The sequence below is a fragment of the Lissotriton vulgaris genome, chromosome 5, assembly GCF_964263255.1.
Source record: "Lissotriton vulgaris chromosome 5, aLisVul1.2, whole genome shotgun sequence".
In the NCBI taxonomy this organism is placed as follows: Eukaryota; Metazoa; Chordata; class Amphibia; order Caudata; family Salamandridae; genus Lissotriton; species Lissotriton vulgaris.
In genome coordinates, this window is record NC_141693.1 from 1964479323 (window position 1) to 1964505486 (window position 26164).

The 26164-nt window shown below is 48.8% G+C and overlaps 1 protein-coding gene across 1 annotated transcript in view; it reads right to left on the reverse strand.

Annotated features, from left to right (window-relative positions):
* Window positions 1-1946: 1946 nt before the first annotated feature.
* The window catches only part of LOC147717890 (lachesin-like), an 83331-nt gene continuing 59113 nt past the window's right edge, over window positions 1947-26164 (reverse strand). Inside the window, exons 4-5 of the mRNA XM_086924658.1 lie at window positions 23484-23616; window positions 1947-2123 (exon numbers count right to left, since the gene is read on the reverse strand). Of these exons, the coding sequence (XP_086780784.1) occupies window positions 2087-2123; window positions 23484-23616 (170 nt within the window). The 3' untranslated portion in view covers window positions 1947-2086. The remainder of the gene's footprint in view (window positions 2124-23483; window positions 23617-26164) is intronic.

A 26164-nucleotide genomic window follows, 5' to 3' on the forward strand; every position in this document is an offset into this window, starting at 1 on the left:
AGCTTGCCAGCAGCCCTCTTGCCATCAGTGCTGTGAGCCACCACTGGCCGTCTCGCGCTTATTGAACCTTGCTGCAGTGGCTTAGCCATGACTGCAAGGCACCTCCCAGAAGGGCTCCTTTGTGGGTCGGGAGACCTAGGCCCTGCTGTTAGGCCAGAGCCTGTGTCAATGCACAGTGCCAAGAGGAGCATTTGGTGATTGCACTGTGACCACATTCAGTGCAGTCCCCTCAACTGGGAAGTGTGTAACCAACTGCTGGCATTACAATGTGACACGGGCTGCCCTGCAAATCTGGCATGCACCCATGTGCAAGCCATCAGACGCTGCAAGACTTTCTGTTCTCCCTCAGGGTACTCAGACCCAATTACAAATCTCGTTTTTTCATCTCCTTTAAAAAAAATGTGTTCATGAATTTGGATGTGGTCACAAAGAATTGATGAGTACAATCTTCACTTATGCGTGTAATCAGTGCTAAGTAGACAGAGAATTCAATAAACTACTAGCACAGTTCAGGGGTACTCACAAAGATGGTTGCAAATATAATCCAGAATTAATACAGGAATGCTAGACATCACATCTGATGTAGATGCTTCTCCCTCTTATGGCCCTTAAGCCTAAGGATGGCAGCCTCAGTTTCATGTATCTGATGGAAAAGGTACCACCACTCACTTACCGTAGGTGGCTCTGACTGATCCAGTCCCTGTCGATACACAAGTGGGCAACGATGCTTGCAATGGAGGTCACTACAAAGAACTAGCAGCCCGAGTCAGTTGAAAATCCCTACAATAGTCCTTACGGGCAACTGCACATCGCTTTCTAAATACTGAGATAGAGTTAGGGCAACCTTGAGCCAGTAACTATTTAGGTTCGGACAGCTAGCAAACATGTGGCCAATATCTGTAGCTTGTAACCCTCATCTTGGACACCTACTCCTAATATTAGTGTTGGTATTAGCCCACTTATCAATCTCCTCTGGTGCATGTTAGTATTAGCCCACTAATCAAACATCTCCGGTGTGTGTTGCTATTAGCCCACTTATCAATTTCCTCTGGTGTGTGGTGGTATTAGCCCACTTATCAACCTTCTTCAGTGTGTGTTGGTATTAGCTTACTTATCAATCTTCTCGGTGCAAGTTGGTATAAGCCCACTTATCAATCATCTCCGGTTTGTTGCTATTAGCCCACTCACCAATTTCCTCTGGTGTGTGTTGGTACTATCCCACTGATCAATCTTCTCCTTTGTGTGATGGTATTAGCTCCCTTCTCAAACTTCTCGGTGTGTGTTGGTATTAGCTAAATTATCAATCTCCTCCTGTGTGTGTTGGTATTAGGCCACTTACCAATCTCCTCCTGTGTGTGTTGGTATTAGCCACTTATCAATCGTCTCTGGTGTGTGTTTGTATTAGCCCACTTATCAAAATCCGGTGTGTGTTGCTATTAGCTCAATTATTAATCACCACTGGTGTATGTTGGTATTAGCCCACTTATCAATCACCACTGGTGTATGTTGGTATTAGCCCACTTATCAATCACCACTGGTGTGTGTTGGTATAAGCCCACTTATCAATGTCCGGTGGGTGTAGGTATTACATCACTTCTCAATCTTCTCCTGTGTGTGTTGGTATTAGCTCACTTATCAATCTTTTCCGGCTGCAAGGAATGATCAACTGTTGTATTACAATTTACTGTTGTGTGATCTGCTGATGAGATGGGTAGATAACTCTATTTTAAACCAAGTGGTTCACTGTTTTGTATGAGTTAATTGTATGACTATTTTAAAGGTGAAACAATGAAGTTTTGATTTGACATCCAACACGAGTGAAGATAGTGACCCAGGTCTTGTGCTAGCTATCTATATTTCTGCTAAATCCCAAACACTAATCTTTAATCTTTGTCTGCCCTTTGTGCCCAATAGAATGCTCTTTAGAGCCAACATATTAATTTTCCTCCTCCTTCCTTGTCTTTCTGGAGTTTTCTCTTGTCGACCATATTTTCATTATTTCCTTGTCTCGTTGGAGGATTCTTTTTTCAGGGCGGCTGGAATGTGGTAGTGGGAAGCGGTGGAGTGGTTATTCATCGAGTGGGTTTCACTGACCAGTGGGATTGAGAACTTCCATCGCGGCACTATATTTTTTGCGGGAAGACACAAGAGCAGAGAGTTATTGACTGCTATAATATCAGAAAAGTCTTATTTTTGCCTTCCTTCTTTCTATCTTACCGCCATGTGTTCATCTTTCACCACGTCTCTCATTTTACTTATACATGCTTTCTTCTTCTCTTTCCTTTCCTTTCTTTATCCCTCTACACCAGTACTGTGACTTCCTCTCTTGCCTTGTTATCACTGTGTTTATTTTTGTTATTGTATTACATGTAAGTTCCTCTTTCATAGAGAAAGCAGGCCTTGGAGGTTCACTTAGTGCGCTGTAAAGGAGCCTCCCCTGCTTTCCTCCTAGAAGGCATTATCAAATGTGAGTTATAAGCACTGATAATGTTACTGGAAAGATACATGTGTAAAGGGTATATGATAATTTATCCACACATTCAGTTTTTACATAGTCATTTTTTGACAGTGAGCCCAGTTTCACATAGGGTTGCCACTTTTCCAAGAGAAAAATACGGGCCATTTGTTTTTGTTTTAGGAGTCTATAAAGGCCTGGCAGTGATACTAAGTAGGACTTTAAACAAAATTCCATGTATTCATTTGTAACATGTCTTTTCTTCCTTTGTTTAATTTTATTATTATCCAGAGATCGTTAACAAAGCACCACAAGACATTTAACCCCTTGGGCGCGGCCGCGATTCTGCACCTGTGCGGCACTTTTAATGAGTGGGCGGGTTCATGACGGCCCCCAGCTGTCATCAGCACACGAGCACCGTGATGCATGACGGCTGGGGGCCGTCATCAGCATGTAAGGCGTTAAAAGTGCTTTATATTTGTGTTTGCTGTTTGAAGTATGTACAGATAAGGACTAAAGATAACAGCTTTGGGAGGTTTTGCTTTTTTTTGTACCAGTTGGGACATTAAAATACTGGTGATGCAAGTAGAAAACAGGCGAGCGGCAACCTTAGTTTCACATTATCAAATAGATTTAGATTTTGTATATAATACTCTTGTTGACTTTGAAGTTAAACCGGCAGCAACACGTTTCGCCCCTTTTGTTATATTGTGCCTGGGCTTTACTGAACTGGGTTGCTTGTGCTCCCATCTACAGGTGCCTGGCCTGGCAGTTGAGGATGGTCTGCTCCTATTGAAACAGAGCCAAGTATGATTTGCATATGTCTTTGTCTAAAGCAGAGGTCTTCAAACTGTGAGACACCTCCCTGGGCAAAGCTTCTTCTGGAGAGGGGCACGCTCCCATATCGAAGAAATTGAATAATAACTCTCCTGGTCACAAAACGAGCATGGGCTGAAAGGAAGCACAACTGCCTGTAGAAAACAGACTAAAACAAGCCTAAGCGATACAATAATGCTGATAAGTGTGTTTAGTGTCATTGTGTGGGTTAGTGTTGTTTGTGGCTACTTTTTACAGGCATTTGTGGTTGTAGTGGAGAAAACATCCATGGCAAGAGTTGAGCAGTGTTCTAGGGCAAAGGAGCATTGTGGGTGCAGAAGCAGCATACGTGCCAACAGACCTGATTCAAGCGGGAAACTCCATATTTTCTCTTTTTTCATTTTGGCTATAGCCAATCGCTCGCCCAGGGACAGCGGCAGTCCTTCCCATCGCTTCAGTCAGTTCTCCACCCACTCCATGAGTCTGTCATAATTGGAGCGCCATGGTTCCTCAACATTGCTACACAGCCAGATTCCCAGGTATTTCACTGGTCCCTCCTCCCAGCAGAGTGGACACTCCGATTGGAATCGCTCTGTAGCCGCTGTCAGTGGGAATATTACCGATTTGCCCCAATTAATATGTATGCCCGAGAGTCCTCCAAACTGCGTAAACTCCCACATTAAGGGACCTGGATGTTCTGCTGGGCTTTTAACATACAGTCACGTCATCCATGTACAGAGAGATGGGTATCACCCGCGGAATGAATGCCAGACCACGGTGCGTAGTGCTGCCTTAACTGGCCCACTAGGACCTCCAAAGCGATGGCAAATACAAGGGGTGACAATGGGCATCCATTCTTGTGCCCCGGGACTAGAGAAATGGAGGGGAGATCACTACATTGACTCGGAAAACTCCAGATTTTTTATATTAAAAAATTGCATTATTTTAGCTGCTTCCTTCTTGAATTTGCCTCTGCTCTCCCAAATCTCCCACTTTCCAGTTCTGAAATGTTGGCATGCATGCAGCAAGGAGGGTTAGGAATAGAGCCCAGAGGGAGCAGACATGGTGGATAGAGAGAGCTGCTGTCATTGCTGGAGTCTTAATAAAGGGGGGCTCTTTAGGAACCAGTGCAGATGGAGTGAATTCATAGCTGCCAGGTTACCCAGGTCCATGCCGGATGTCCTACGCCAGTCCAGGATTTATCTGTGACTTGTAGCCCTATTTAATATTGGAATAAAGAAGACTACAAAACCTAGAATTCACAGAAAAAAACCTGGACTGGAGCAGCACATCTTACATGGACCTGGGTAACTTGGCAGGGCTGGGTGATCGGAAATTCTGGAGGTGCTGAAAAGTGCCTCAGTCAGGAGCCAGGGAGAGTTCCTAAATCCTTGGAGGACGGGAGTTCTGCAGGAGCATGATCCAAGGGAGCACTGGAGGACAGTGGGGGAGTGTGGCGGAAAGAAAGCTGCAGGAGAGACGGTGGAGAAGGTGGTAAGGGATCCTCAGCATTGAGACTCCAAGGGGCATATTAACAACGGACATATCGCCGCTTTGCCGGCGGCGATCGTAATTTGCGATATTTACAGTCCACCGCTAAAATGCATTAGCGCATGTTAGCAGCAGTTTTCCTGATGCCTCGCCTTGCATCGCCAATTAGATGCAAAGTTCAGAGCGGGCATCGGAACTATTTCAAACATTCTATCAATAAGCCTGATAGCTGATAAATGCCAGCGTAACAAACAGGAGCTGAACTTATGTTTTATTGATCTGCAAGCCGCATTCGATAGTGTGGATCGGGACCTACTATGGGCTAAATTAAGATCATGGGACATACCTGAGAGCTTACTAAGGGGCCTGTTGCTATTTTACACCGGCACACGGACACAAGTAAAGCTAGGCGACGGTTCGCGATTGCCAAGAAAAGTGTCCACAGGAACCGGACTAAAACAAGGATGTGTTTTGGCGCCTCACTTGTTCAACCTATTTCTTTCGAACCTTTCCGGCAAACTAAACACCTGCAATGCTCATCCCCCGAGATTAGGTAACCTGCAACTCTCACATCTTGCATACGCGGACGACATTGTACTTATGAGCCTAACAAGAGTCGGTATGACTAGACTAATATCAGAACTTTTGCTTTTTTTGTCTGCAAACAAACTGACTTTGAACTTGTCAAAAACCAAAACAATGTTAATTTCTAATCGGCGCTCATCAGACTACAATATCTGCATAGAAGGCAAAAGGCTTGAAAGGGTCTCAAATTATAAATATTTGGGACATTTTGTTGACGAAAAGATGACTCTAAAAGCCCAAAAACATTACCTTACGCAACGAACCGGAGCCTTGATTTTTGCATTTAGCTCTTTGTACAAAAAACTAGAAGGCCCTTCGTTTAAACCACTACTAACGGTAATTGCAGCTAAAGCCCTTCCCACCTTAACATACGCAAGTGCAGCAATGCATGGCAAGGACGGCGCCTTGTTAAATACCTTAATTACCAAAATTTACAAAAAAGTTTTTCTACTTCCCAGCACTGCTTCACCAGCGCAAACGCGCCTAGAATTTGGTCTCATGAATGAGTCAGTGGGAAGACTATACACGTGCATTAAAACCTGGTACCGCATTAAAATGAATGCCACTGACAACAACTTAAACAAATTTTTGTGGCAAGAAGTCGAAATGGGAACCAAATCAAAGGCAAACAAATTCTTGACTAAAGCACTGGAATTAACACGCACCGCCTAGTTATGGGATAAAAACCTGCCAGTTAACTCATTTAAACAGATAATAAACAAAGTCGCCAAACTACATTCTCTACTTATTGACAAGGAGATCTTTTCCCATCGTTCACATTCTTGGGTTGCAATTAACAGCTACAAATTTCTTACTCCGGCGCTCTACTTGGACTCTACATACTCAGTTTTTATTAAAAAAAGGTTGATGGCTCTAAGACTCGGAAAATATCCAACGCTGGCTGATGCACCAGCCTGGAAACACATGGGATCCATCGCCTGTCGGCTCTGTGATTATAAAAAAGAGGACATAATTCATATTATTTGTCATTGTACAAAGCTGACTCAGGAACGAACGCTTCTTTTAAAGAATCACTTTCTGACTAAAGGATTACGCACCTGCAGGTCAGCCATTATAGGATGCTTGGACTCTTCGGATACACAAATCAACTGTAAGATTGTAAAGTTTTTGCTTGCCTTTGAAAAACGCTTGATGACTGACTAATACCTCTAATACTGTAGTGTGACTTTCTGAAACCTCATTTTTCTTGTCCTTTAACGAGTATTTGAATTTAATTTTGATGTAAATTTCGAACATGTATTTTTTAACTAATTTAAAAAAAATGTATGATACAAGTGCAAAGAAAATTTGTCATGGTTTTAATTAACTGAACAATAAAGTTTTTTACTTTTTTTTTTACAATTAGATGCAAAGTAGGCGTTCCTGAGGAAAACAGCATTGCATTACGTGCTGACACAGCTTTGCCAAATTAACAAGCTGGCAGCTGACCCGCGAAGTGATGCCTGAACTCGCGCTAAGCCCCCATTATCACCTGATTTTAACGTCTGCAAGAAAAGTGACTTAGCATTATGTCCTGTGGGAGGTGGATTGTGAAGTTAAATCCACACTTCAGTATCAGCGAGCTCTGCCATTATTGCTGATCGTTTATCTCCTGATTTCTCTCGTTGAAGGGGTTTTTAGCCGCTATCGCCTGATTTTATATCGCCAATGTGCAAAGTGGTGTTAATACAGCGCTATCATGGTGATAAAATCCAGCGATAGAAAAAAATGTGGTAAGTGCGTTTAGCGATTATTATCGCTATGTGTTGTTAATATGCCCCCAAGTCTGGCGAGCTGGAGAGGTGTTGAAGGGTTATCCCATTCATGACAAGAAAACACTTTTTTTCAGGCAAAGAAGCATTTAGGGTGAGTTATCCCATTGAGCTTAATGGGAAATGTTGTTCATTTGAAGGGTGGAAATGAGCCCTTTCACGGTGACACTCTCGAGATGAAGGTGAGTTGAATGGTTTGTCTTGGAGGGAGGATACACTGCAGGCTCCTGAAGGTTAGTATGGTGGCAAGAGGGTGGGAGGAAAAGCTGCAGGAGTTAGTGGAGAGGAGGGAGGCAGGAGGCAATGCGGGCCCGGCATACACAATGCAGGAGTCAGCAGTGAGAAGGGGCTGCAGGAACCTGGAGTGAGGTGAGAAGAGGAGAGGTCCACTCCCTTACCTTCCATGTCCCAGTACAATCCCCACTGTGCAGTGCAGCAGATTCACCCAAAAAACCTACCCCCTTCTACCCCTTCTCTGCTCCCAAAGATGTAATTACCCCATGCATGTCAGAGTAAGGGGGGACAATGCAAAACAGTTTGTAAAGGGGGGGTTGGTGTTATAAAGAAGACCACCGTTTAAGAGGCAGAGTGGGTGAAAAACAATGGACTGGAATCCAGTCCAAGCAATCACCAGTGGCTGAGATTAATTCAGGCATTTCTTCGATGACTTTGTTGTTTGTTGAAGCAGACACCCCATGTGTGACGGGTGTACCCAGACGCAGGTCTGGTACTCACTACGCCATTGGAGCCAAGCTTCATCCCACCAAAGCCGCAGCAGGCCACAACTGGTGTATGCCTGCTTGTGCTCACATCTGGAGAGGACCTGGCCAGGCATTTCAGGCTGAACCGTCCCTACTGGAGTAGGGCCAACGCCGATCTACTAATGGCAGGTCTCTGCCTAGGGTTGCATAGTGAATAAAAAACAATGGACTGGATTGTAAACCTGATCAGATCACGATAGGCGGAAATAAAGTCAATCTTTCCTTTCATCACTTTGTTGATGTTGCTGTGGCTTTCACAAGGCTGTAATAATATGGCTGGGGTAGTTTGTCAGAAAATATACAACAAACATATGAGAACTAGATAAAAGAATAGGAATCAGTGACTCTGACAAAACACCCATCTGTAAATATGAGCAGTGGAAACCTTTTGACACTTTAATCATAATTAAGCTATGTGAGAAAAGTAATGGAAAATGTGAAATATAATGCAATCTGTCGGTTAAAAAAATGAAAAGATGGTTGGCGCAAATATACGAAAACATTGCCACATCCGGAATTTGAGGAAAACAAAAAGGGGGAAAGGAAAGAAAAAGTGTTTCTACTATGTAAGTGGCATGAGGTTTCAGGGTGGCATTGGAAGGTGGCACTAACAGTCAGTTGCCTCACATTTAAACCACATCTGCAGTATGGAAACTGTTGTTCGGTAGCAAGGAAACATATAGAGAGACCTTTTCATGCATATCTTCAAGGGTTGTGTGTATGGTTCAGGTCATGTATAACATTTCTATATGGATGTCTGGGCAATAGAGAGAAGAACTGAGAGCTCATGGACCTCATGTGGTCCTGCAGAGTTGTCTAATCTATCACTTTGTGTATTCTTGCCCTTGTCAGAAGCACACCAGAGGACCAGTGATCAGTGGGGAGCGTGGGCCTCTGATGCAGATAGATGTGTACTTTATGCCCAGTGGGCCCCTGAAAAATGCTTTGCTGCTGGTCGTTTCTCTCAATCAGTGAAAAGGAGGGTGGGAGCTCATAGCCTCACATCCCAGCACTCAATTCGCCCAGATGCATTATGGTAAATGCAGTGCACGATAACACTTGCTTCACTGACAGTCTTCAGTTTTTCAGCCATGTTGGTGCAGCCAGTTCTCTCTATCTCTTTTCTTTCACTCAGTTAGTCACTGTAATGTCTCTGAGGCAGCAGCGTAGATGGTGAACCCATTCGGACCGTGACTTGCTCTTACGTGCTCCACTATTGCCTCTTCATACACAGACCACAGGCCATGTGATGGTGGCCTCAGTGTGAAGCCGCAAACCACATGCAGGTGGGGCCGGAGCGCAACTGCAAATGGCGAGTGGTGGTGTTTGTGGCGTGCATTGGCAAGGGGTGTATGGGCTGCGCGTGACATGCAGTGGTAAACCTTGGGTTATGTTTGGTTTGCAGTGGCAAAAGGCATGCCTATCTGCTGGAGGAGTAAGTTCCAGGGGGCCAGGTTAGTGTGGGCTGCCATGCAGAATACAACAGCCCTATCAGGATTGAGCTACGTCATAGGTTTCCACATCCTCGATTGGCTGCAATGAGCCAGCTGCCCAATCAGGCAAAGGGAAACATTAGAACTGAGCACCGAAGGCAAGGGGGACAGAACGTGCACAGCCTTTCTACTCCGAGGATTTGCAGGACAGACTTGAGCCTTGTGGTGATGTGGAGACTCAACCTAGGAAATGTTCCTCTAACACAAGATGCATGCACCCGGCAGGGCTGGTTGCTGTCGTGTCGGGCCCTAGGGCCACATGATTCACAGTCATGGACACAGACAAATTAGTTGGGTACTACAACTGGCCACGAGCACGTGCACCCGGGCCCATTTATTAGCCAGGTCACGTCACTCGTGACGCCGGTGGTGGATGGGTGTTGGCTGTGTTGTGAGACACCAGAACGTGTCTCGCAGGACACTACATTCCTTTCCACCTTTATTAAAGAACAAACAAAATGATGGTCCACCCTGTGGGGACAAAACAATTAACTAAAACACCACAGAGTAGATTAGTCTTCCGAGACAGGTGGCAGGAAGACGCCAGACGTGGGCTGATGACTCTACCTGCAGCAGGACCTTCCCGGTTGGAACTCATAATTTAATCTGAACAGTTCAGGACACGACCACTGGCTTGGAGATGTCCACTGCATGGCGACAGTTCACTTGGGATGGCGTGTCCTGCATGACTTCCCTTTTGTTGACGTCGGTGACGGTCTGTGGTGAATTCAAACAGTTCTTTCAATGGGATGCGTCATGAGCATGGACGGAGTTCATGGTGATGGTTCGTGGAGGTGTTGCCTGATCACGTGTTCCTGTGGACTCCTTTGGCTGTAACCACTAAGCCGCCGGTGGGGCAAAGTCTTTTTTCACTCTCCCATCTGGAGAGGCCTTTGCCGGGTTTGCTGCGGGGCTGCGGGACTGCAGGAAGGCTACGCTGGGGCCACTTGTGTGCTGACTGGAGCAGCTGGAGGACCACCTAGGAGCCGTTGCTTGGTCGCATGCACAACCCTCTAGGGTGGAGGTGTCTTGGCCGATGCTTGCTCTCGCTGCCGCGGTTTAGAGGTGTGCCTGGTTCACAAGTAGCCTCTGGTCTCTTCTCTCGGCTGGTATTTCAACAGCGTGTGACTCCAGTCCATCAATGCTCTGGGAGTGGTGTTTGACGCATGTGGTGATGGCTGGCGTGATGGCGGTTGCCAGCCATGTGGGGACTCAGGATGACAGGTGGTGGTGACGTGCTGGGAGATTTGGATGTCAGCTGGGACTTGGCAGCCCTGTGCTTCCGCCTTGTTGAGGTTGAGTTTCAGTGATGGCGTGACACGTAGAGTGTATGGATCCTCTCTTGCCTGGCTTGGGGCCACTGCTGACTCCATCTTGAGGCAGTGTGAGGAAAGACACTTGATACCGATCTTCACCCATGGCATCTGCAGTTAGGAGCAGGGATGCCGTTTGACTTAGACTGCTGACACTCTGGGGTGGACAATCATCTGGGGACGTGTTGGGATGATACACGGTTTGCGTTTGCTGGGACTCGAATTCAGCTCTCCCGTGAGGCTGTATCCAGGGACGCCGGTTGACGCTCACCTGGGGACGCATTGGGATGAGAGTCAGTTTGCGCTTGCTGCGGCTTACTCTTGGTTCTCCCTTGATACTGTATCCAGGGACGCCGAATGACGCTCACCTGGGAAGGGTTTGGGATGAGACTCGGTTTGCGCTTGCTGTGGCTCACGTGTGGTTCTCCCTTGGTGCTGTCTCCAGGGCCGTCGGTCCGCCTTAGTGTCTGTCTGGTGTCTTTGGAGGTGTTCTTGGGTTGTGGTGCTACGAGTCCTTGAGCTTCTCTTCATCTGTGATGCACCTGCGGGTGAGTGCCAGGTTCTCCTGGGTGACACGATTTCCACTCTTCTTCTTCTTCTGAGGCAGTGACATGCACCATGTTCTAACAAGGCCAACGGGCCTATTAACTTCAATGGTCTCTGAACCATTCCGGCGAACCTTCAGTCGCTCTTCTGGGCTGCGTAGCGGGCAGCCACTCATCTTTGGTGCTTCTTCTTCAGGTGTTCCCTCTCTAGGGAATATCTTCCATGGACAGTGGTAAGCTGTTGTGGTGGCTGGCCACTTGTGGTGTACGACTCTCCTCTTGTCAACATTGGGTCACTGACGACTCCTGCTTGTAGCAGTGTGAGGGAGGACACTGTTCTGCGTTTGACCCCTTCCGGGCTCCGTTGCTGTTGCTTCTGCAGAGATGTTTGGGATCTCCCTGCTGATTCCAGCAGTGCTTCTTCCTTTTGGAGGGGTCTCTCTTCCTACTGGGTATTCACTCGTGCTGGCGAGCTTCTGGGTGCATTGTGTTACGCACCTCGGACTGCGCATTCTTCATCTTTTCTTGGAACACCCTCTTCTGGCACCTGGCGTGCCTGTTGGTCCTCTTTACGGCGGTAGTCGTTCACCGCCAGGGGCTTGTAGCGCTCTCTTCTCAATCGCTGTGGCATTGGGCAGCCACTGGTGGTGCGCGCTCTGCACCAGCTTTGTGCTTCCTGAGGCTCCTTGTGGTCTTAATAGTGTCACCCCTCCAATGCGACAGACATAAGTTGGTGCCCCGTCAGGCGGTGCTGGAGCTACTATGCAGTATCTGCTGGCGCTGTGCGTGCCTACTTTTCTCTAGTGGTGTTGGGCGTTCGCATCTTGGGGGCGTGCTGCGCTGCCCTCTTTTCCCAGGGATGTTGCTTGTCCACCTGCGGCCTCTTTTCTCTGTCTAGCCTATATGCAGTGCTAAACCTTCACTCGACTTGCTTCAGTGGTGACTTGCTGGCAGCGCTTGACACTGTGCATAGTCATTTTGTGGGTGACTGCCGGCTATTAGGCTCTATGAGACACTGACTCTTTATGGCTGTGGTGACTGACTATCACTGAGAGCCATACCATGCTCTGTTGGCTAGCCCTTGCTTCTAATCCCTTTCTTTTCAGGCTTAGCTAGTGTACTCTCCTTGTAACCTGGGATATCGTGAGAGGCAGAGTCTCATGCTGGGGAACTCACAGGGTGCTGTCAGTGTTTGCAGGGAGTTTTATTTAGCGGGTGCAGTACCGCTAATTGGCCGCTAGATGGCAGCACAGTGTTCTTCTGTGCGCGCCCGGCAGCTGCTCGGGCTGGCATTGCGGAATACTGTCTCAGAAACCACTGGGCGGCTGCTTGTTGTAATCCTGTATTGTGTTAATGTAGTGATTACAACCTTACTATCACAGGCATGAAGGGAACATAAGAAACCAGTTTATTCGTGTGAAGGCACACGTGGTGATCAGTGGCGTAACGAAACTTGAGGGGGCCCCCCTGCAAACTACATGGAGGGGGCCCCCCTCCCATCCTCCGTGCCAGTCTAGAGCTCTCCGGCCAGCGACCCGCCATACTGCAGGGGATGCAGGGTTATTGTTACCCCACTGTCACCAATACAGCCGTTATAAGTAACACTGGATGGTGGAGTTAAAGGTTGGGCTTAGTCTGCCCGCAGGCTATCATAGGTGGTGGTCCATTCATTACAGGGTCCCTGCCATCACTAGACCGGGTAAGTTTGCCCAATTTTAGGTGGGTTTCCTGATGCAGACATTTTTATTAGTAGACAATAGCAATCTTAAGAGGCATTGCATAGCTTCATACACACTTTGACAGCAATTCCATCAGTCTCTCTCTCTCTCTCTCTCTGTCAGTCAGTCAGTCAGTCAGTCTATCTCTCTCTGTCATTCAGTCTCTCTTAGTCAGTCAGTCTCTCTCTCTCTGTCAGTTTCTCCATCTCTCTCTTTCTGTCAGTCAGTCAGTCTCTCTCTGTCAGTCAGGCAATCTCTCTCTGTCAGTCTCTCTCTGTTTTTTAGTCTCTCTCTCTCTCTGTCAGTCTCCCTCTCTCGGTCAGTCAGTCTCCCTTTCTCTGTCAGTCTCTCTCCCAGTCAGAAAGTCTCTCTCTGTCAGTCCCTCTCTCTGTCAGTCTCTCTCTCTCAATCTCTCTCTCAGTCAGTCAGTCTCTCTCTCTCTGTCCGTCTCTCTCTCAGTCAGTCTCTCTCCCTGTCAGTCACTCTCTCTGTCAGTCTCTCTCTCTCTCAGTTTCTCTCTCTCAGTCTCTCTCTCTGTCAGTGTTCCAGACAGTCTCTCTCTCTCTCTTTCCACTGTCAGTCTCTCTCAGTCAGTCATTCTCTCTCTCTCTCACAGTCATCCAGTCTCTCTCAGTGAGTATCTCTCTCTCTCTCTCTCTCTCTCTCTCTCTCTCTCTCTCTCTCTCTCTCTCTCTCTCTCAGTCAGTGACTCTCTCTGTCAGTCAGTCTCTCTCCGTCAGTCTCTCTTTCTCTTAGTCAGTCTCTCTCTCTCTGTCGGTCAGTCTCTCTCTCTCTCTGTCGGTCAGTCTCTCTTTCTCTGTCAGTCTACCAGTCTCTCTGTCAGTCAGTCTCTCTCTCAGTCAGTCTCTCTCTCTCTGTCAGTCTCTCTCTCTGTCAGTCTCTCTCTCAGTCAGTCAGTCTCTCAGTCTCTCTCTCTCTCCTAGTCTCTCTCTCTGAGTCAGTCAGTCTTCCTCAGTCAGTCATTCACTCTCTCTCAATCAGTCTTCCAGACAGTCTCTCTCTCTCTCTCTCCCTCTGTCAGTCTCTCTCAGTCAGTCATTCTCTCTCTCAGTCAGCCAGTCTCTCTCAGTGAGTCTCTCTCTCTCTCAGTCAGTGACTCTCTCTGTCAGTCTCTCTCTCTGTCAGTCAGTCTCTCTCTGTCAGTCTCTCTCTCTGTCAGTCAGTCTCTCTCTGTCAGTCTCTCTCTCTCTCAGTCAGTCTCTCTCTCAGTCAGTCTCTCTCTGTCGGCCAGTCTCTCTTTCTCTGTCAGTCTCCCAGTCTCTCTGTCACTCAGTCTCTCAGTCTCGCTCTCTCTCTCTGTCAGTCAGTCAGTCTCTGTCAGTCAGCCAGTCTCGCTCAGTCAGTTTCTCTCTCTCTCTGTCAGTCTCTCTTTATCAGTCTCTCTCAGTCAGTCTCTCTCAGTCAGTCTCTCTCACAGTCAGTCTCTCTATCTCAGTCAGTCAGCCTCTGCCTCTCTCTGTCAGCCTCTCTCTCTCTCTCTCTCAGTCAGTCAGTCTTTCTCTCTCAGTCAGTATCTCTCTACCTCAGTCAGTCAGTCTCTGTCAGTAAGTCAGTCTCTCTCTCTCTCTCTCTCTCTCTCTCTCTCTCTCTCTCTCAGTCAGCCAGTCTCTCTCTCTCTCTCTCTCTCTCTCTCTCTCTGTCAGTCTCTCAGCCAGTCAGTCTCTCAGTATTCAGTCTCTGAGTCAGCCAGTCAGTCTCTCTACTCTCTCTCTCCCCACTCTCTCTCCACCCTCTCTCTCCACTCTGTCCTCTATCTCCACTGTCTCACTCTCTCTCCACTGTCTCTCTCTCTCCACTCTCTCTCCACTCTCTCTCTCCACTCACTCTCTCTCCACTCACTCTCTCTCCAATCTCTCTACTCTTTTCACTCTCTCTCTCTCCACTCTCTCTCTCCACTGTCTCCCTCCACTTTCACTCTCTCTTTCCACTCTCTCTCTCCAACCTCTCCACTCTCTCCCTCCACTCTCTCTCCACTCTCTCTCTCCACTCTCTCTCTCTCCACTCGCTCTCCACTCTCTCGCTCTCCAATCTCTCGCTCTCCACTCTCTCGCTCTCCACTCTCTCTCTATTCACTCACTCTCTCTCCACTCTCTCTCTCCAATCTCTCTACTCTTTTCACTCTCTCTCTCCACTCTCTCTCTCCACTGTCTCCCTCCACTTTCTCTCCACTCTCTGTCTCCACTCTGTCTCCACTCTCTCTCCACTCTCTCTTTCCACTCTCTCTCTCCACTTACTCTCTCTCTCCAATCTCTACACTCATTCCACTCTCTCTCTCTCTCTCCACTCTCTCTCTCCAATTTCTTCACTCTCTCTCTCCACTCTCTCTTTCCACTCTCTGTCTCCACTCTCTCTCTCTTTCCATTCACTTTCTCCACTCTCTCTCTCCAAGCTGTCCACTCTCTCTCCAAGCTCTCCACTCTCTCTCTCCTCCCTCTCCACTCTCTCTCTCTCCACTGTCTGTTGGGACACCAAACAAGGTGCATAGCGCTACCGTGGCACATTACTTTTAATAAGTCCAAATAAGATGAGCAAGACCCAAGACGTCTTTAACAAATATAGCGATTTTTGCCTTAAGACTCACTCAACGCTCTTTGCAGCGCAGCACCCTTTCCTTGTTATCGGTCCTTGTTGAGAGTTACTTGTGTCAACAAATATATAAGAAGGTGGGAACAGGCACCCGACCCCAGGCATCCAGAACAGTCAGCCACCTTCACACTATAATGTCCCCGCCTCTCATCTGCAACCAGAGCAACACAAACGCAACTTGGACCACTGAGCTCAATTACTAAACACGCCTGACTGAGGGCAGACACAAAGTAGTGTGCCTTCTAACAAGTGTGCTCTTACCTGAGGGCACCATGTTGCTGCCTAGTCCCTTCTCCCTTCTCACATGAGCATTGTGGAGAATGCTGTCTCTGACCCCTGCCCCCCCCCCCTCCGCGCCCCCACCCCCATCCTCTTTCCAGCTCCTGGTTCTGACCCTGACTGAAGAGGAACAATGTAAGTTGAAACATTGTTTCTCTTCTGTCCTGGGTCAGAGCGGAGGGGCTCAGAGCAGGCTGCAGACAGCCTGCACCTGCTTCAGAGCCTCTCACTCACAGATCTGATCTCCACTGAGGGCCCCCCTTCACCTACTCAAGGCTGAGGGGCCCCCTTCACCTACTCAAGGCTGAGGGGCCCCCTTCACCTACTCAGGGCTGAGCCCCCCCGCACAGCGGGGGCTGCAGGGGTGTTCGTTATGCCCCTGGTGGTGATGTAGCTCACGTCCTCTTACACTTTGCTGGCAAACGTCCGCGACTCAGCTTTTACCCTCCGATGCCACTGGCGGCGGGTATTTATTTTTATTTATTTATTTATTTATGCGTTTTTATATAGCGCGGACTTTACCCGAAGGTGTCAGAGCGCTTCACAATAGGAACAGAACTGATACATGAGAACATTACAAGTGAGCAAAATACAAAAGCAAACGTTACATTAAATGAAGCAGTAATGACAATCGTGAACCAACAAAATACAAGAGGTAGCAAACGGTGCATTACAAAATTGACAATCGTGAGCCAACAAAATACAAGAGGTAGCAAACGGTGCATTACAGGAGGAAAAAGTGACGTGTGCAGGTTACAAAAGCGTACAAAATAAACATAGAGGTATAATACTGTAATATACGGAGGACACTCAAGCACAAGAACAAACGTTATGTAGGCACTGGTTACACTTGTGCAGGTATCGGAAACAAACAAATTTAAGAGGTAGAAAACAGTGTGTTACAAGAGAAAGTGACGGGTGCATGTTACACACGAGTCCCAAGCACAGGTAGAAGGATAATACTGCAATAAATGGCAGACTCTCAAACCACAAGAACACACTGGGAAGACACTTCCATAGTCATGCAAAGTAGATTTTTCAATAATTGAAGGGCTTCCTTCAGATAATAGAGAGGGCATGGATTACATTTGGAAGTGTCTTTGAAGGAGGAGAACTTTGAGGTCAGTTTTGAAGGCCTGGGAGGAGGTGGTGGTCCGGAGCTGAGGCGGAAGTGAGTTCCAGATTCTCACTGCGCTGCCTGAAAAGGATTGGGCCATCGATCTTTCCTTCTTGAAAATGGGAGGTTCCAGCAGTAGATTTTCCGCATTACGTGATGGTCTAGAGCCTCCAGAGAGTTTCAGTTTATTCCCCAGGTAGAGCGGAGAGGAGGAATGCAAGGCTTTGTGGGTGATGCAGGCAGTCTTGAAGATAGCTCTAGCCTCGATGGGAAGCCAGCGGAGGGTGGATAACATGGGAGTGATGTGGTCGCTTCTTTTGGCCCCATAAATGAAACGAGCTGCTGAATGGAGAACAGACTTAAGGGGGGATAGGTGGGATTTGGGGAGGCCAGTCAGAAGAGAATTGCAGTAGTCCAGTCTGGAGAGGACCAGCGATTGGACCAGGGTTTTAAGGTCATGCTCCGGGAAGAAGCGACGAATCCCCCAAAGAAGGGGCAGTTGGTATCGAGCAGACTTTGCAATTGAATTAATGTGGGAGAGTAGATTGAGTTTTGTGTTGAGTATGACACCGAGGGATTTTGCGCTGTCGACAATGATGGGTTTGTTGTTCAGCAGATTCATCTCGTCCATCCATGACTGAACCGGGGGAGGAGAAAGAGAGGAGGAGAGGAGGAGGAATTCAGTTTTGCAGGGATTCAGAATCAGTTGATGTGTTGACATCCAGTTTTGAATGGAGTCGAGGGTAGAGCTTAGGACGGAGAGATCGTGAGTGGAGGCAACCTTGAGGTAGATTTGAGTGTCGTCTGCGTAGAGATGATAGTTGACCCCAGATTTACTTAGGAGATTTCCCAGAGGTTCTAAATAGAGATTGAACAATGTGGGTGCAAGAATAGAGCCTTGGGGAACACCTTGACCCACTGCCAAAGGCGATGAAAGACTGTCCGCTATTTTGATCATTTGGGATCTATCAGAAAGGAAAGAAGCAAACCATTTAAGCACAGTGCCCTCCATGCCCATTCTCTGTTGAAGAGTGTTGAGGAGGGTGTTGTGATTGACAGTGTCAAAGGCTGCCGAAAGGTCAAGAAGAATTAGAAGACAAGACCCCCCCCCCCGAGTCTAGTATTCGCAGCGCGTCATCGATCACTTGCTGCAGGGCATTTTCAGTGCTGCAGTTTTGGATGAAGCCGGACTAAAGATTGTCAAGAAGATCATTGTCCTTGATATGACGAGAGAGTTGTTTCGCAACACATCTTTCTGTGATCTTCGCAAGAAAGGGTAGGTTAGTGATGGGGTGGAAGTTGTTGAGGTCATTCGCATCCGCAGTGGGTTTTTTAAGCAGAGGGGTGACCTGCCCAGTTTTGAAGGGAACAGGAAGGGAGCCTTGAGAGAGGGAGAGGTTGACCAGAGTGGTCCAATAGGGAAGAGAATGGGTATAGAAGTCAATGGCAATGGCACTAGGGATGGGGTCGAGCGAGTGGTTGGAGGGCATGGGCCACACCAGCTGATGAACACGGATACAGGGACGGAGAAGGGCAACCGCAGCAGGGCTTTCCGGGTGAGTGTTTATTTCTTTATTTGTGTTGGCCGGCAGGCAAGGTCTCAGCTGCAGGTCTACTCCCCACGTGGTGGGTGCCTTAATTTGCTGTGGAGCTTTTCACTGCTCCTGTTCCTCTCCGCTGGTGCAGCAGGAGGCACGGAGGCTTTGATGCCGCTGCGCTGGGCAGCTGGCGCACTTGTTTCTCCGTCTCCTTCCCGATGCACTCTTTGGCAGCAACCTTTGCTAACTTCGGCCCGCGCAGGGATTGTAGACGTGAATCACGGTCTCTCCTGGATGCAGTTCACGGCATGCAGATGAGGCGCCTCACCTCCCAACCGACAAGACTGCAGGGGACGACCAGGCTGTAGAGGTGCGAGGATGCGCTTGGGTGACGTCTAGGTCCTGCTACATTTTCCTCTCTTGAAGGCGGCAAACGTCCGCTCTGGTCTGTCTCCCTGCTAGGCTCAGGGGGTCACAGGGCTGCTCACTACCACGCGTGGTGCTGGCTGTGCCTCACCTTGAGGGGGGCCCCGGAACGCTCCCTTTTCTTTCCTGTTGCCGAGCTGGTAGGCGGGGCAACCCCTGGGTCCCTCAGGGCTGCGTGCTTAGCGGGTTTGAGTCACAGCTGCCTCCGGCACTTGCAGTGGCGCTTCCTGTCCCGTATTTGCTGTTCCCCTCACTGACCTCTCACAGCTGGGCTGGCTGGCACCGGGGCTGCAGCGACAGCATCAGGTCGGCATCGGCAGTGCCAGTATGAGCACCGGGTAACCTTTGTCCGCCCCAGCACGGCCTCTGTTGTCGTGCTGAGATATGCCTGTGGAAGCCTTCCGGCAGGCTGCACTGACCCTCCAGGGTCTAGGAGGCGGCGGAATCACAGTTCTGTCTCATTCTCCCCCTTGAAGGACGGTGCCACACCGAGCGGCAGGCACGCGGGGTCAGACCCGCCTCGTCGCCATTGTCGTGTCGGGCCCTAGGCCCACATGATTCACAGTCATGGACACAGACACGTTAGTTGAGTACTACAACTGGCCACGAGCACGTGCACCAGGGCCCATTTATTAGCCGGGTCACGTCACTCGTGACGCCGGTGGTGGATGGGTGTGGCATGTGTGTGCCCACTCCCATAGGGGGAGTGGTTATTAAATCAGTGCCTGGCGAGACACTAGAACGTGTCTCGCAGGACACTACAGTTGCCTCAGTTGTGCCTGGGACTCGAAGCTGCCTCCCTTTCGGAAATCTTTAGGTCTGGCATTAGCCCAGATTTTTTGATTTGTCTAAAATTATATATTAGTTATTTTTAGGGCATTCTAGCCAGCCCTCTTCATCCACTGGTCAGCTTTTGCATCATTCGTGTTTTTCTTCCACCTAATGCAGCATACTGCATGTGGCAATGGGCCGACCCACTCCAGCCATTGGCTAACTTTACTGAAAGTGACGCCATTGTACTCTGTCACAAGGAGCACAGCCACACAATGTAGTTCCTTTCAGTTCCAGGGACTAATATCACAATGTGTGCCTTTTTTGAGACCAAAAGTTTTCTTTTGTTTAATGATGAAGGGCATGCACCTCCCCCAACACAAACCATGACAAAAAAAGCACTGACAAAGCCAAAAGGCCCACTACAGAATAGAGCAAACTTCATTATGAGTGACAGCATTGTACTGAAGGGTGCTGGGTGGAGTGCATAGTACTGTGCCAATGAGACACCAACACAGGGTGCATCACATTGAGCCCAAGAGGGCCAGTGTACAGTGCGTCACAATGAACCATAGGAGGGCCATGGTAGAATGCCTCACAGCGAGTCTTAGGAGGGGGCAGGTTAGAGTTCTCCATAGTGAGTCCTGGAAAGATCCTTGATAGAGCGCCTCATGCTGAGCCCAGAATGGTGCTTGGTAGAGCGCCTCACGCTGAGCCCTAGAATGGTGCTTGGTAGAGCGCCTCACGCTGAGCCCTGGAATGGTGCTTGGTAGAGCGCCTCACGCTGAGCCCTAGAATGGTGCTTGGTACAGCGCCTCACGCTGAGCCCTAGAATGGTGCTTGGTACAGCGCCTCACGCTGAGCCCTAGAATGGTGCTTGGTAGAGCGCCTCACACTGAGCCCAGAATGGTGCTTGGTAGAGCACCTCACACTGAGCCCTAGAATGGTGCTTGGTAGAGCACCTCACACTGAGCCCTAGAATGGTGCTTGGTAGAGCGCCTCCGCTGAGCCCTGGAATGGTGCTTGGTAGAGCGCCTCACACTGAGCCCTGGAATGGTGCTTGGTACAGCGCCTCACGCTGAGCCCTGGAATGGTGCTTTGTAGAGTGCCTCACGCTGAGCCTTAGAATGGTGCTTGGTACAGCGCCTCATGCTGAGTCCCAGAAGGCTGCTTTGTAGGGTGCCTCACGCTGAGCGTTAGAATGGTGCTTGGTAGAGCGCCTCACACTGAGCCCAGAATGGTGCTTGGTAGAGCACCTCACACTGAGCCCTAGAATGGTGCTTGGTAGAGCGCCTCACGCTGAGCCCTGGAATGGTGCTTGGTAGAGCGCCTCACACTGAGCCCAGAATGGTGCTTGGTAGAGCACCTCACACTGAGCCCTAGAATGGTGCTTGGTAGAGCGCCTTACGCTGAGCCCTGGAATGGTGCTTGGTAGAGCGCCTCATGCTGAGCCCTGGAATGGTGCTTGGTACAGCGCCTCACGCTGAGCCCTGGAATGGTGCTTTGTAGAGTGCCTCACGCTGAGCCTTAGAATGGTGCTTGGTACAGCGCCTCATGCTGAGTCCCAGAAGGCTGCTTTGTAGGGTGCCTCACGCTGAGCGTTAGAATGGTGTTTATAGAGTGCCTCACGGTGAGCTCTAGCAAGGTCCATGATAGAATGCCTCACACTGAGTCCCAGAAGGCTGCTTTGTAGGGTGCCTCACGCTGAGCGTTAGAATGGTGCTTGGTAGACCGCCGCACGCTGGGCCCTAGAATGGTGCTTTGTAGAGCGCCTCACACTGAGCCCTAGAATGGTGCATCGTAGAGTGCTTCACACAGAGCTAAAGGAGATTACATGATTGGGTGCTTCACACCGAGCCCACAGGGTCCCTTGGTGTGTTCCTCACAACGAGCATTATAAGGACTTCAGATAGAAAGGCACATGCTGAGCCGGAAGCTACCCAGGTGGGCTGCCTAGGAAGGACAGGTAGTGTGTGTCGGAAACCAGGACCTGTTTGAGGTCCCTGAAACCCATAGATGCTGCCTTTCTTACTCTGAGGGTGCACAGTTCTCTGCTATGGGCAGGGCCAATGCTATGTAGAAACCCCCCACTGTTATGTTGAAAACACGAGTGAAAACACACACATGCATTAGGGTACACTATTTGTTAGGGTACCCCTATAATTGGCATGACCTACAATATAAGTCCCTAGTATATAATAGGTCAGGGGGATTAAAACTACCTTCAAGTCCCTAGTATATAATACGGCATGGGAATTTAGAGGCTACCAGCATTTGGGATTAAAACTACCTTTAAGTCCCTAGAATATAATAGGGCATGGCAATTTAGAGGCCAGCAGCATTTGTTGCACTTGCATTAGTGCACTGCTGAGAGCCTGAGGTCATTTTAAAAGCAGACCTGTGTTGCAGCACTCATTTTAAATGTAAACGGTGTCCAAACTCGACCTTGGTGGTAGGGGCACTTAAAAAGTGATAATCGTAATTACTGTTACATAGTAGGTACCTCCAGGTTCTCCCCTCGGTGTCCCTGGGGTGGGCGGGTCATCCAATTATAAGCAGTCCCTAAAAAAGATCATTTATATGCACAGTGGATGGAGAAATTGCACATTTCACTTCCCTTATTGTAGTAAAGTGCCTCCCAAAACCGACCTTGGTGCGATGAGGATCAACACTATTTTTGCATATTCAAGACCCCCAAGGTCTCGCCTAGGTGTCCCAATTGTGGGGTGAGAGGTCATGTAACTATAATCAGGGTTCTTATAAAAGATGTTTTATATGCCCTGGTGATAGAGAAATTGCACCTTTCAGTTTTCCCATTGTAAATGCCTAACCCCATAGGATAACATTACAATAGTTTATGAACACATACGTATTGCTAGGAATTGAATACAATATCATTCAAAGACTTAGGATTATGGCCTTAATAAATCCAACAATATGCTGTTGTTGAATTTATCCTAAATCGTACAGAAAATTGGTTATAAGACTTTGTCTGTAAGCCAAAATTTCTGCCTTTCTGAGGTGATATTATGCACTGTCATTGTTTGCGGCAGGCGCACCTTTTAAAAGCAGAGATCGAATGCTTATTTTTGTTCTGCACTTGGAATGTAAGTGACAGGACACACACACACACACATTCTCTCTCTATCTATTTGTCTCTCCCATTCTCTCTCTCTTTCTCTCTTTTTCGTTTAGTGCATACTTCACACCTGTGACTTGCACTCATTTTGGGGACCAGAGACAGAATAGCAGAAAAGGGGGAAAAGGAGGAAGAGAAAGGTAGAAAAATGGAGACAAAAGAACAAAGCATGGATGAAAAAGAACCTGCAGGTGTGAGATAAAGGTATGAGGTATGTAGGGCTGTAGAAGAAAATAGCAGGAGGTGTAATCCAGATCAGGCAGTTTTATATATATATTTTTTCTAAGTATTCCTAGAAAAATATTAGGCCCTGCTCTTATTTTTTTTCATAATAAGCATTGGCCGCACTCATATCCTACTCCACACACAGACCCTAGATCAGCAGGAATGCTTTAGTAGAAGCCATGCCTACAGTAGTGTAACAGAGATCATCTCTCACTCGTTATGAGGGATTTCAGCGACTGCATCTGAGGTGCCCTTCAATTACCTCCCGCAGCAGCACGGAGTGGTGCACACTCTATACCCCCATCCATCTTTCCATACCTCTCTGCAGCGGCACAGAGTGGTGCACACTCTATGCCTCCATCCATCTTTCCATACCTCTCTGCAGCGGCATGGAGTGGTGCGCACTCTATACCTCCATCCATCTTTCCATACCTCTCTGTAGCTCGCAGTTTCTGTCTCCTCAGACAACAGTAGACTCCAGTCACCAGGAAGATGAAGAGCAGCACCTCCAGACCCTTGGCGATACCCCACACCATGAACCCACTGATGGGCGTGGCCGCGGCACCTGTGATGAAAAGTCACAGGGAGTCAGATATCACCAGGACAACAGGGAGGCTGATCCACCTGGATCTGATTCCAGACGGTCGCTCCCCCCCACGCTCCCTGGCCATTGAGATCTGCTGCACGCTGGTATTGTAGAAATTTGAGCATCACGCTCACTTGCAATTACTTTATTTCATCGCGCATAGCTGTAAAGCAGCATTTGTAACTCGCACTCGACTGCATTAGCATACTAAACATAGCGCGTGATTGTAAGGAGCTCTGAACATCGGGCTCGAGTCAATTAGCTTTTAAAGTGCATTCTGAACATCGCGCTCGACATTGAAGCACAGCGCCTGAGTGAAACTGACCTGGTATCATCGCGCACGATAGAAATTGTTATTTTAAACATAGCGCTTTGACTAATTAATAGCACCGTACCTCGCATCATTTTCTGCATTGTGGTTTAACTTCACGTGATTGTAGCTACTGCTGACATTGTTTAATCTGCATTCTTGTGCTGCCTCGACTGTGCATTCATTGTGGTATTAGCTTTGCACTAAACATAGTCTGTCCCAGTTTCACTTTCCAAACTCCATTTTGGAACCTGGCTTGTTGTTTACTCGATTGTCCCGCCTACCCTCCCAGCTAACGCCTCCCTGCTGACCCTCCCACGCTCCGCCCCCCTCGACTATCCATTTAAGTCGAATGCCCCAACGCGCAGCATCCACGCTCTACGGCCGCGCCGAAGGTGCGCCAAAGGTAAGCCCGTCTACGCCAGTCCGCGCCAAGGCCGCGCCCAGCGCCAGACCCCCTAACCCCCGTCCCACCCACCCCACCCGCATTACATACGCCGCCTCCACCCTCTTAGCCCTAAACCCCGGCCGACTCCACAACTGCGCCCAAGCCGCCCCCGGACACACCCATGGACCCTTCTCATGCAACTCCTGCAAGTATGACGGCACCAAGACCAACTCCTCATCCACTAACACCAAACAGAGACCTGACACCAACCACCTTAAATGCATCCTGCTCAACACCCGCTCGGTCCACAGACACGCCATCGACCTCTGGAATCTACTTGACACCATCTCTCCGGACGTTGCCTTCCTAACAGAAACATGGATGAACGCCTCCTCAGCTCCAGACATCACCATTGCCATCCCGGAAGGTTACAAGATCATCCGAAAAGACCGCACCAAGCAAACAGGAGGAGGCATCGCTATCGTCCATAAGAACTCCATCCGCATCTCAACCATCTCAGACGTCAACCTCGCTAGCGCCGAGCACCTTCACTTCCAGATCCACACCGACCCCAAGACCACACTCAGAGGCACCCTCCTCTACAGGCCACCAGGACCCCGTGCACAATTCAGTGAAGACATCACTGACTTTATCACCCCACACGCCCTCCCCTCCGAGGATTACATTCTATTGGGCGACCTCAATTTTCACCTGGAAAAAAGCAACGACAGCAACACCACTACCCTGCTGGACAATCTCGCCAACCTCGGACTCAAACAACTTGTTAATACCCCCACTCACCACGCAGGTCACACTCTCGACCTCCAGCAAACATATCTCCTTCAGTCACACCACAGCTCTCCATTGGACGGACCACAGCTGCGTTCACTTTATCTACAAAAAGACCACAACCCACAACCATCCTCAACCTACTCTGCGAAGAAACTGGAACAAAATCACCATCGACCAGATCTCCTCATCGCTTCTTCAAAACCCCCCTGCCCACTCTTCGAACCCCAACCAAGCAGCCATTAACTTCACTCAATGGCTAACCAACAGCGCCGACAGCCTAGCACCCCTGAAAAAACGTCAAATCAAACTAGGCAGCAAAAACGCCCCCTGGTTCAACGATGATCTTAAGAAATCCAAGAAACTCTGTCGCTCCCTTGAGAAGACATGGAAAAAAGACCCAAACACCAGCACCAGGGACGCGTTCAAAAACGCCATCCGCATACACCACCAACTGATCCGAACCGCCAAGAAAGCCGCTTTCAAAGACCGACTTGATAACAACGCCCACAACAGCAAGGAATTATTCAATATCGTCAAAGAGTTTACCAACCCCACTGCCAACTCCAACGACATCACTCCCTCTCAAGCCCTTTGCGACTCCCTAGCTTCGTTCTTCCACGACAAAATAGCAGACATCCACAACAGCTTTAACAACCATCCTGGAGACCAACCCACCCTACCTTCTGCCGTACCCCCACCCCCCTTGAACATCCTTAATGACTGGAACCCAATCTCCACTGAGGACACCATCCGCCTGATGAACTCCATCCACTCAGGACCCCCCACAGACCCATGCCCTCACCACATCTTCAACAAAGCTGACTCCGTCATCGCACCCCACCTCCGAGATGTCATCAACTGCTCCCTTAACTCCGCCACCTTCCCGGAAAGCTGGAAACACGCCAAACTCAGCGCCCTTCTGAAAAAACCCACAGCTGACCCCACCGAACTCAAAAACTACCGCCCCATCTCGCTTTTTCCATTCCCGGCCAAAGTCATTGAGAAAGCTGTCAACAACCAGCTCGCCGCCTTCCTCG